We start from the raw sequence: 12,676 nt of genomic DNA, 5'->3' as shown, positions 1-12,676 counted from the left end.
ACCACATCTCTGAATCTAAAAATCCAAATAAGAAATTTCAAAATGAGTTTCGAAGATAAGTTCATAATTTAAAAGTTTCATGTTTCACACAAATTCAAAATAGTTATACAAAGATTGGGACATACGAATTCTATTAAGGATAAATTTCTGCCCGTCAAAAATTTCAGTAAAGTTATGCGGTTTTATTAAATATCTTAAAAATACTTTTTGGTATCCAAATATTCTGAAATTTAACTTGCATTATCCTCATGATGTCTAGTATATCAAGTAAAAATTTCTAGACCCAATTCATTTTCTTGTAGGAACTCTACAACATCTTAAAAACATTTGTTTATCATCAATTTTTTATTTTTTAATATTAATGAAGAAAAATATTTATCCATGAAATTCCTAGACATTAACATCAGTCATAAATTTACTTTAGGTACCAAGTAACCTAATTCCAAGCATCATGCTAAATCGTTAAAGAAAAAAGTATACCGTTCATATAATTCTATAAAACAAATTAAACAATGATACTTATCGTGTTTGAGCAAGTGTTTTATTTTGATATCCATAGCAGAATAAACGTCTTAAAATTGTTGGAACAATTGCTGAATTATGCCTGCAAAATAATCACACAAAAAAACAAACAAAACATTGTTATGGCTGAGTCGCGGACTAAGTCGCGTTCTTTAAGACGTTTCACGGCCCTGTCCAAGATTGTGCAATCAGTTCTTCAATGTCGCATCGTCCCCAGGATAAAACAGCCGAGATCAATCTCTTACACAATCACTCTTGCACGGTGAGAGGATGTGACACTTCATTCTTGCTCAGAACTCTTTATAAAAAACAAGAATGATCACACGCTTGTTTTTCTTTCTCACAAGACGTTCATTTTGATTTTAATATAATGAAACAAATTAGAAAACTCACTCATTAGAAAAGTCTTCTAAAATTCTCCTAATCATTTTCATAAAAAAATTCTGATTTTTGCTTAAAAGTCAAGGAGATAAATGTGAGTAAATGAAAGACATTATTAGAATGTTAATTAGCTTAATTAACTCACTCAATAAAAAACTGTTTTTGGTATTAAAACAAAATAAATTCACTCTTTAAGAAAAAGAATAATGGTCACATTTAAAGTCATTTAATTGAGAGAATAAAAATTTGGAAATTAATTAATGTTTTTAAAAACAGATATCCCAACATTGAATCCTACTGCCGTTGCTTATTTTATTTCAATCTACCCAAAACCGTAAATTGGACGATGATTTCTCCAATTTTTGTATAAAATTAGGTTTTGGTTATAACACACTATGGTTCGATCAAAACCCATTAACCAATTTAAGAAAACCCTTCATTATCAATCTGTTCTTCACTGTAAGCTTTGATTCATATTATTTACCATTATGCAATTTCAGATCAACTTCACGAATCTAAGAACTCAATCCAAACGGAAGCGAATCAGTATCGTCATGATATTGTTTTAAAATCAATGACTCAGAAGCTAATCCAAAACCTAACCCTGATTGACCACCGATTTGATTTCTGATATTAAGAATCTAGTAGCAGAAACTTCATTTTAGGATTTTTCAAGCTTTGGAGAAGCAATAGAAGATCGGTTGGCAATAGAAATGAGATGGAGAATGTGAGAAAGTGGTTGTGATGGTATTGGAGTTGTAGTAATAGAGGGACAGAGAAAGTGATGGTGAGGACGGAGAAAGTGATGGTGGTGTCGTCAAGGGTTTGGAGAAGAAGGATTTGATTTGAGTTACTCTTTGGATAGAATTAGGGTTAATGAATAATTATATAAGTATTAATAAATTGAAGGGTATGAAAGTAAATTTGTTTAATAAATATATTTTATTCAGTTGGAAATGGTAACATGCATTTCCTAATCATGTGTTCAGACTGCATACATCACTATATGGTCTAAAACTGGCTCCCATGCAGCCTGGTATAAAGAGAACGGATGCATCAGTAACCAATTGCTTTGGGTTTGAAAATGTCATTTTCAGACCTGTCTTTCTCTGTCCCGAGTCCTGCAACCATATTCTGTTACCTTTCTCCTTCTCTTCGCAACCGTTTGTTTCTTTGCGCCTCTATGGGACATGCATGTTACCATTTCCAGCATCCTTTTCACACAAACAAATTAAAGGAAGAAAGAAAAATGAAGGTCCCTGACCTTGATCACTAAATAGTGTATAATTCTATGATTTGACTTATATCATGAACATCATGATCAAACTCTAATCAACTAGTGAATAATATCGTAAATTTGTAAGTTTTTTTCAATTAGATAAGGGTGTGGTTTCCGCTCTGGGTCGTGGATGTCAGTGTATACATGTGTAAAACATGACACAAGCAGAGTTGCTATGTATTCTTCTTTTACCTTTTAAACAGACGATTATAGGTTCAGGGTTCTTTCCCTCTATATAAACAGCATCGAAACCATTAATATTCCGGACCACACATTTTATACTTCTCTCTCTGGCCATGTCTTACAAGGAGGAAAGTAGCCGTGGAGGTGGTGGTGGTGACATGGAATTCGCGGAGGAATATCTGGTTTTGAAACCTCTTGAAGGAAGTTTATGGGATTTGTTACGTCTTTTATTTTCGCAGAACGTTGGTAACAGAAAATTTGTGAAGATCTGATTAATGGATTCTCTATGGTAGAGGGAGGTCAGATTGTAAATCATCTCCATTATGCTGATGATACAATCTTCTTTCTAGACAATAACAAAGAAGATCTGATTAACTTGTTTTCAATCCTAAAGTGTTTTGAATACATTGCAGGGCTCAAAGTAAACACTACTAAAACAAGACTCATTGCTATTGGTGAAGTTCCAGAAGTTGATGCATGGGCAACAGAGCTTGGTTGTAGAACAGACACTCTTCCTTTCATATATTTGGGTTTGCCTCTTGGTGCAAAAAATACATCTAAAGTTATATGGGATCCTGTCATTGAAAGATTTGATGCAAGACTTTCTTTTTGGAACAAAATCTCTCTCACAAAGGGAGGTAAAGTGATTCTTCTCAAGTGCATCCTTACTTCACTGCCGATGTACTATTTCTCACTTTTCAAAGCTCATATTTTCGTTATTAATATCTTAGAGAGAAAGATGAGAAATTTCTTATGGGATCATAATGAAAAAGGCAGTAATACCTCTCATTTGATTAATTGGTCTCTTGCGTGTGCTGATAAAAAGATGAGAGGTTTAGGCATCTTGAATCTTCGAGTTATGAATCAAGCATTACTTGCAAAATGGTGTTGGAGGTTTGGAGTAGAAAAATCTCTCATGTGGTACAAGCTTATTGTGGAAAAATATGGAAGTAGCTTCTCTTATTGGATCCCTGGTACGGTTACTTCTCCTCATGGAATTTCTTGCTGGAGAACTATCACAGAAACTGGTACTCTTGTAGCTTCAAACTCAACAATTTGTATACACTCTGGTACTGTAGTCTCCTTCTGGCATGATATTTTGATATGTAGAAAGTGTTTAGCTGACTTGTTTCATGATTTGTATAAACTTGATAAACTTAAGCTGACAACCTTAGCTGAACACACCTCACCTGATGGCTCTTGGAAGTTTGAGTTCAAAAGAATTTTATCTAATTCTGAGGTTAACAGCTTGGCATCACTTTTCTCCATTATTGGTTCTTCTTCCCCTATCAGAGATAACTTACCTGATACTCGAAGGTGGGCTATTCATTCTTCTGGTTCTTTCACGGTGAAGTCACTTTACGCCTCTATGACTGCAGATGTTGGTATTAAGGATTTTCCACACAATTTCGTATGGCAAAAGGAAGTTCCACCTAAAATCAATTTTTTAGTTTGGTGTGCAGTTCATGACCGTCTAAATACTCTGGATATGCTTCAAAATAAGGGTATGGACATCTACAGCTCTTGCATCCTTTGCGGTAACCTCCCAGAATCTCAAAATCACTTATTCATTCACTGCAAGGTAGCCTATAAAATCTGGTGCAGTATCATGCCAAAAAAATGGGCTTGGGTGTTTCTTGAATCTATACAAGCTCTTGCACGTTCATGACAACATCATCAACTTTCTGTTTTTGGCCAAGTTGCTTGGAGACTCATCCCTGCGGCTGTTTTTTGGGTGATTTGGAGAGAACGTAATAATCGCACTTTTGAGGATAAGACGGACTTGGAATTGATTAACGATACAAAGACTTTGGTTATTACTTGGGCAGCTGCTTTTGGGGAGAAACTTCACATCAATTTTGAGTACCCAGTTCACAATTGGGAAACTGTATTTTACTAATTTAGCTTTTGTGTTTTATTTTCTTTTAGTCTATTCTCTATAGACTCCTTGTACATTCTTTTTCTCCTTAATAAATACCTCTTTTCCGATCAAAAAAAAAACAGCAAATTTGTGGAGTGTTCAGAAGGGATGACGGTGCATGGTTTAAAAAATCGATGGATATTAGTAGTATCTGTCATTGCACAAAAAATCTTACTTCATTTAGCTAAGCCCATGTTTTGGATGGGCTTGATCATTGAAACTTTTTTTTTTTTTTGAAAGAAAAACAGGAAAGAATTTCATTAAGCTCAAAAGCCGACCAAAGGCATTACATCACTATTCTTTCACTTTCTAATCTAGACTCGACACACTGAGGGAGCTCAGAACTCCATTTCCTAGTATAATTATTGTTTCTGGCAAACTTAGCAAGCAGATCAGCTACTTGGTTACACTTCCTATTTCTAAAACAAACTTGGACATTCCCTAGACACTTAACTAGATGTTGACAATCTCTGATAATATTGGCATCCTCCCATCTTGTAGTAATTTGAGGCCCCTTGACACTTTCCATGACTTCTCTGTTGTCTCCTTCCACTATGACCTGCTGAATCTGCAACTGAACAATCCACTGAAGAGCTTTAAGCACTGCCACTGCTTCAGCTTGGTTCCACTATCCTCCCTGTAAAATCTCTTATGATTAGAGCAATACCAGCAATATTATGATTAGGTAAAATAGAAGCATCAATGTTGATTTTTAATTTTCCTCTAGGAGGGGGACACCATCTATTATTGTATCTACTAGCTTCATTTCTGCCTATCATGCTTCTGTCAACTTGGATTATACTTTCTGACTGATTTATGTGGATTTTATTCTCAGTACAGTAAGTTAAAATCCTGTGTTTTAGGCTTGAGCTGGGACATCTATTGTTATTAAAAATGATCTCACATCTAGATTTCCAGATGAACCACATAGTAACAGTAATTAGATTAACTGTTGTTTTCCTTTTTGAAACAAATATTATTGTTCGAGTTGCTCCAGCTTCTTAGCCATTGTTGTATATCATTGATGCTATCAACTTGTTGGCCAATCTGAGGATCAACAACATTCCAAACATCTCTGGCATAATTGCATTTGAGCAGCATGTGGGTGATATTTTCTTCTTCCTCATTACATCTTTGGCAGTTGATTTGATGATTTTGATTGTATCTGCCAAGTCTTTCATTCACAGGAACTATATCATGAGCCACTTTCCATAAAAAAAAGTTGGCATTTATGTGGAATCTGCAGATGTCATAAACTCATCCAAAACTTTGCTTCCTCCTCTTTGTTAACCAGACTTTGATTTTGCTGACAGAGAATTGCCTTGTATGTGGAGTTAACTGTAAATTGGCCATTTCTAGTTAGAGACCAAACCATTTCATCTTCTTGCTGCATTGAAGGTTTTATGTGACTGATTTTCTCTATCTGATCTTGAGTAAAGTAATTTTGAAGAAGATTCAAATTCCAATCTGAGTATGACTATCAATTAACTCATTGACTTTCATATAGTAAGGATATTCCTCATAGTTAGAGAAATTTTGTTGCACTTGAGCTGCAGAGTATCCTTCAATCCAATTATCTCTGAAAGCATAAACTATCTTCCCATTTCCAATCTGCCAAATATGAAATTGTTTCACCCATTTGATTCCAGTGCTTATACTTCTCCAGATATAATTCCCTTTACTTGAAACCTCTTCTTGAAGAATATCTTCATTTTTAAAATGTTTTGCTTTAAGAACTTCCACCCATTTCTTGTTCTTTTCTTGTATCATCCTCCAAGCCAGTTTAGTAACCATTGCTTCATTGAAAACTTACAGATTCTTAAAACCCATCCCTTCCCATCTTTTAGGTATATTCACACTCTCCCAAGACTTTAAGAATCCTCCTTTTCCTTGTTTTCTATTCCACCAATATCTTCTCTGTATTGCTTCAAGATCATTTATATTTTTCTTAGGTAATATGAAGCAGCTCATCTGAAATTGAGCCTTAGAGTTTGTAACAACTTGGATTTGTGTGCTTCTTCCAGCTTGATTTGTGATGCCAGCTTGCCAATGAATCAGTCTTCTCTGCATTTTCTCCTTTATGCTTTTGAAAGAGTTGGATTTCTTTCTTTCTATGAATAGATTTATTCCCAAATATTTTTCTTCCAAGGGCATAACATTCATATTCATAGTATTGCAGATTTGTTGCTTTTTTCCCTCCTCAATCCTTCTATTAAAGTGTATGCTTGATTTACTGAGATTCACCATTTGACCAGAGGCTTTGCAGAACTTGTTGATGATGTCCTTAATATTGTTTATGGAGCTCATTTTGGCATAGGAGAACAGAATGCAGTCATCTGCAAAGAACAAGTGAGATATTGGAGGACTTCCTTTAGCAGGATATATTGGAGTAATGTTTTTGCTATCCACTGAATCTTGAATCATTCTGCTTAGACCTTCCATGCAAGTGATGAAGATATAGTGAGATAGGCTGTCACCCTGTCTTAATCCTCTTGTAGGATGAATAGTTTCAATTGGAGAACCATTGAGAAGAATTGATATGCTTGTGGTAGATATGTATTGATTGACCAATTGACACCATTTCTCAGAGAATCCTAGTCTTCTGAAGATGTTGATGATGAAATTCTACTCCATTCTGTCAAAAACCTTTGACATATCCAGCTTTATTGCAACAACTCCATCGCTATTTTTTGTGGTTTTCATGTAATGAACTATTTCATGAGCAATGACAGTGTTGTCAATGATATTTATTCCAGGAACATATTCTGCTTGCCAAGGGGAGATAATTTTGTGTAGCATGGGTTTCAATCTGTTTGTCATGATCTTGGATATAATTTTGTAAGATATGTTTCATAGGCTTATTGGCCTGAAGTCAGAAGGGTTTTGAACACAATTGTTTTTTGGTATGAGGGTTTGAAAAGTATGATTGAGCTCTTTTAGAAGTTTACCATTCTTGAAGAATTCCTTCACCATTTTTATCACATCTCCTCCCACCACTTCCCAATTTTGTTGGTAAAAACCTGCTTGAAAACCATCTGGCCCTGGTGCTGACCAAGCTCTTATTTGGAAGACATTGCTCTTAATTTCTTGTTCATCTAGGATAGCAGTTAACTCCTTGTTCTCAGCTTCAGTGATGCATGGAGTAATGAGATTTAAAATTTCATTATCATCCTCAATTAAGCTAGAAGTAACAGTCTCTTGGTAGTGTGCTTTGAGTATGACAACAATTTCTTCTCTAGTGTTTTTCCATTCCCCTTGCTTGTTCTTGAGAGCATCAATTTGGTTGCACCTTCTTCTGTAATTAGCTTGAGCATGAAAACTTTTAGAATTTCTATCTTGAAACTTAATGGTGTTTTCCCTAGACTGTTGGTAAGCTATTCTATTCTTAATTTCATATAAATTCTTCAGCTATTGTTGGAGCCTTTGATGTTCTTGATTGTCTATAATTTGTTGATTCAAGCACTGTTGAATTTGTTCTTGAGCCTCCTTGATCTTCCTATCTGTGTCTCCATATTCCTTTATTTTCCATTCTTTGAGTCCTTTCTTGACAGATCTGACCTTGCTGGTGAATTTGAAAGCTTCAGTTCCTTGAGCATTACTACTCCAACTTCTCTTGATCTCTTCCTTACAAGTTTTGTTTGCTAAAAAATGTTCATAAAATCTGGAAGGTTTGCTCAGTTTTTCAGATTGTGGGTTAGTGATTAAAAGAATTGGAGCATGATCGGAGCCAGAGGATATGAGATTTTTTAGAGTGGCATTTGGGTGAAGGTTCATCTAATTGGGAAGGCAAACATCTCTGTCCAGTCTAGTTCTGACTTGATTCAGTTGATCTCTATGGTTGACCAAGTGAAAGGGCATCCTGTGAATGGTATATCCATGAGGCCTAAAGAAGTAATAGTGTTAACAACTATGGGGTGGGATTGAGTAGGGTTAATGGAATAGCTTTGTCTTTCATAGCTGTATAATGTTGAGTTGAAATCACCCATGATAACCCAAGGCATACTCATATTTCTCCCCATTTCTTGTATGAAGCTCCATTGAACCTGTCTATCATTATCATAAGTGGAGCTATAAAGACATGTTAAGAACCATTCTTTGTTAGCTTCAGGATTAGTAATAATAACATTCACCATAAATTTAGAGCTATGAATAAATTCCAGGTTCATGCCATCTTTCCACAGTAAAGCTAGACCACCCACTCTAATTCTATCCTCATTGCACCAAACATTGGGGTACTTCATTTGTTTTAAAATAAATGAAGCTTTTTCAATTGTTGACTTTGTTTCAGATAGAAAAATTATGTCTGGGTTGTAATTGAAAATGCAATTTTTTAGACGGTCTCTCTCTAGAGAGTTTGTTTCCTAGCCCTTGAATGTTCCAAGCTAAGATGTTCATATTTGGTTTTGTAGAAAAGCAGATTTTATTAAAGAATTGGGTATTAATCTGAGACTTTAAATAAAGATGGTTTAGGAAATTTACCATTGAGCTTCCTTGTCCTGCTGCAGCACCTTGATTGTTGTTGATATATTTGTCCCAATCCCCAGCATCTTGAACTTCCATCTCAGGATCATTGAAACTTACCTTAACCTTTTGTTAAATTATGAGAACTTTTCCAATCTTTTTCTTAACCTATCTCAAGGTTAGTAGTAGTATCTTCATGAATTTTACTATATATGGATGTTGCCTATGAATAAACTATATATATATATATGGAGGTAACTTAATTAATTTAATTTAGTGTGGCTTATATGTATGAATCTGCAGTAAAGTTGGTGATACCAGATAACTCTTCTGAAAATTATATGTCGATTCTTGGAAATTTAGACACTAGACTGGAACTAGACAAAGACATCAAACGTGAAGATAGTCGGTATTATGGACCTCTGTCCGCAATGGCTGCTAAATTGTCTTATGAAAATGAAGCGTTAATTAAAGCCACTGTAACCGATAAGTGGAAGGTAATGCGCGCCTAAGTTTATTGTAGATCATTTAAATTTTGGATATTATATAGTTCCAAGTTCGCACTGCAGTATTATAACTGATGATTAATAAACTAAACATGTGGTGAAATTAATTGTGTCACGCAGATGAAGTTTCTCTATTTCTATGATTTCTGGAACGGTATGACTATCTGCTTCTTGTTTAATTTGAAATGTTGATTATTGTGCAATTACCCTTGTATAATGTCTCAATCAACCAAGTGACCTTAATTGATCTAATTAGACGCACGCACCCACTTGGCAGATTATCAACATGAAGATGAAGCCCCAATGCAGGCCTTTATGTTCCAAGATAAAACGGATGATCCTGAACTAATAGTAGTGGCATTTCGAGGTACTGAACCCTTTGATTTAGAAGCATGGAGCAGTGACATCGATATCTCTTGGTATGATTTCTTGGGCATTGGTAAAGTGCATGGGGGTTTCATGAAAGCTCTAGGGTTACAAAAGGGTCTGGGATGGCCTCATGATCTCAACCAACCAGAGAATGACAAACGTATGTTTGCATACTATACTTTGAGGCAAAAAATAACAGACATACTGAGAAAAAACGAAAAGGCAAAAGTGATTTTCACTGGACATAGCTTGGGTGGGGCATTAGCCGTTGTGTTTCCTACGGTGTTAGCGTTCCATAAGGAAGATTGGATGTTAAAGAGGATTGAAGGAATCTATACATTTGGGCAACCAAGAATCGGGGATGAGAAAACTGGAGAATTTGTGAAGGAACAATTTAGAATTAATGGTATTAAGTATTTTAGGTTTGTTTACTGTAATGACATCGTTCCTAGGGTCCCATTTGATAATAAATGTCTCTTGTATAAGCATTCCGGGACCTGTCTCTACTTCAACAGTCTCTACCATGGAAAGGTTAGTGATCCATCTCTCTTTTACTCAAAATGTTGGCCACGGTTTGATAAAAGGGTGTTTGAGTCCCGCTATATATATATAATGGATATGTCCTTGTTTTAAACTGCAGGTTGTTGAAGAAGAACCAAACAAGAACTACTTCAACCCAGCAAAATATTTGCATAAGATATTAACTGCATGCTTTGAGCTGATTCGAAGCTTTTTTATTGGATACATAGCGGGACCTGAGTATAGTGAAGGTTGGTTCTTGAGATTATTTAGGATCGTCGGATTGATCATTCCTGGACTATCAGCTCACTGTCTACAAGAATATGTTAATGTTACTCGATTGGCATCTTTGCACATTCATGTTGATCAAATTGAAGACCTCTCCGATGAGCAAAGAGATCTTACAAGTGAGAGTTCGAGTAGCTAAGGAAGATTTGATCCCAGGCACATCGTTACAAGTCGAGCACTTTTCAAGTTTTTTTTTCTTCAAGAAAATGCTGGTGTTGGTTAATTTGCGTGAAGCCCATTGTTCTGCCAAGAACAATGTACAAGTGATGTACCTTTACCTTGTCAGCTAGCTTTTGCTTCAAAGGGGTCGGAATTATTGGATAAAAATGTAACATTTACAAGCAGGCTTTTCAGCCTAGCATTTTTAGGGGCCATTCGAAAGGAATTAGGGGCCATTTTTGTTATTCCCATCTATTGAAGAGTGTTAAGGGGTGTCTTGAAAATAGAAATTGTCTATGTTGTCCTTCACCTTTATACTAAATTTAAACCTATATCCTTTAATTTCATATCCTCCTCTTCTTCTTTTTTCTACTCATCAAACCTTTTTTCATGGTTTTAATTTTGATTGAAACCAAAGACGTCGATCAAACCAATTTTATGATTGATTGTTTAAAATTAAAACCCAAAATTCATTAACCTTAAAGTAGAAACTTAGAATATCAAAAAAGAAAAATCGAGTTAAATAAACAAAATGAATAGATGATAGTAGTTGTGATCCAAAATTAGGATTTAATTGCTTGAAATCAAAAATTTGATCGGAAAATTTTCTAAGATTTGCAGTAGCAGGAACATAATCGGTAGATAACAATCAATTTATCTATCGATTATGGTTTATGTTCTTGAATTTACAGTAGCAGAAACATAATTAATTGTTATCTATCAATTGTGTTTCTGCTACTGCTTCAAATTTTCTGTACTAAAATTAAACACAATCGGTAGATAATGAACATAATTGACTACCGATTATGGAAGTACCAAAATTCAAAAACTGAAGGATTTTGGCAAAATCTCATTTCGGGGACAATACACATTCAGATGTTAATTTAACACAATTAACTACCGATTATGGTAGTACTAAAATTTGAAAACTGAATATATTCGGAGGTTAAAGTAACACCATTTACTACCGATTATGGCAGTACCAAAGTTCGAAAATTTTAGGATTTTGGCTAAATCTCATTTTGGGGCCAATATACATTCGGAAGTTAAATTAACTACCGATTATGGAAATACTAAAATTCGAAAACTGAATATATTCGGAGGTTAAAGTAATACCATTTACTACCGATTATGGTAGTACCAAAGTTCGAAAATTTTAGGATTTTGGCAAAATCTCATTTTGGGGCCAATACACATTCGGAAGTTAAATTAACACAATTAACTACCGATTATGGTAGTACTAAAATTCAAAAGTGAATATATTCGGAGGTTAAGATAACACCATTTACTACCGATTATGGTAGTACCAAAGTTCGAAAATTTTAGGATTTTGGCAAAATCTCATTTTGGGGCAATATACATTCGGAAGTTAAATTAACTACCGATTATGGTAGTACTAAAATTCGAAAACTGAATATATTCTGAGGTTAAAGTAACACCATTTACTACCCATTATGGTAGTACCAAAGTTCGAGAATTATAGGATTTTGGAAAAATCTCATTTTGGGGCCGATATACATTCGGAAGTTAAATTAACACAATTTACTACCATGTTAGCACCAAAATTCGGAAATGTAAGGGGAAAAAAAAAGACTCAAAAAAAATCTCGTAACACTAACTAAATATACACTAACTACCGAATTCTTATTTAACCTCCAATTATTGAAGGGCAATTTTGTCATTATGAAAAAAATAAGGGGTGAACTCAACTTAGGTTTGGGTGATCTTTTTTGTTTTTATTGTTGGCCCCTAATTTTTTTGAGTGGCACCTAAAAATGGGAGGCTTTTTAGGGTTGTCCTATTTTTTATAGTCCCTTGTGTTTGCTTGTATTTTCTTTTCGTTTTTTTTTTTTGACACCTTTTCTGTATTCTCATCTTGGGTATTTATATTGCAATAAGAGCTGGTTCATTTTGCTCCTTATGTTTTTATTTTTTGATCGGTCAAAGACAAAGTCACTGAAAAGATCATTTTGCTCCTTATTGATTAATAAATTTGGCATGTATGCTCTCCCTACAGTGTTTCTACTGCTTTCATCGAGGTTTTTTTTTTTTAATGATGACGGAAATCATGTTGGATAAGTCATAGAG

At 34.8% G+C, this 12,676-nt stretch overlaps 2 protein-coding genes across 2 annotated transcripts; one reads left to right on the top strand and one right to left on the bottom strand.

Annotated features, from left to right (window-relative positions):
• Positions 1-6,095: 6,095 nt before the first annotated feature.
• Positions 6,096-6,728, bottom strand: LOC113359751. The gene has a single exon (XM_026603333.1). It carries the CDS (start codon positions 6,726-6,728, stop codon positions 6,096-6,098), a length of 633 nt encoding a protein of 210 aa, XP_026459118.1.
• A 2,450-nt stretch (positions 6,729-9,178) lies between these two features.
• LOC113359750 lies at positions 9,179-10,568 on the top strand. The gene is made up of 4 exons (XM_026603332.1): positions 9,179-9,244; positions 9,374-9,407; positions 9,531-10,153; positions 10,263-10,568. The coding sequence occupies exons 1-4, from the start codon at positions 9,179-9,181 to the stop codon at positions 10,566-10,568; spliced, it is 1,029 nt and encodes a 342-aa protein (XP_026459117.1).
• Positions 10,569-12,676: the final 2,108 nt, after the last annotated feature.

Source organism: Papaver somniferum, chromosome 3 (genome assembly GCF_003573695.1).
Source record: "Papaver somniferum cultivar HN1 chromosome 3, ASM357369v1, whole genome shotgun sequence".
Classification (NCBI taxonomy): domain Eukaryota; kingdom Viridiplantae; phylum Streptophyta; class Magnoliopsida; order Ranunculales; family Papaveraceae; genus Papaver; species Papaver somniferum.
The sequence above is the reverse complement of the archived record's forward strand: the minus strand, read 5'-3'. Positions and strand labels throughout refer to the sequence as shown.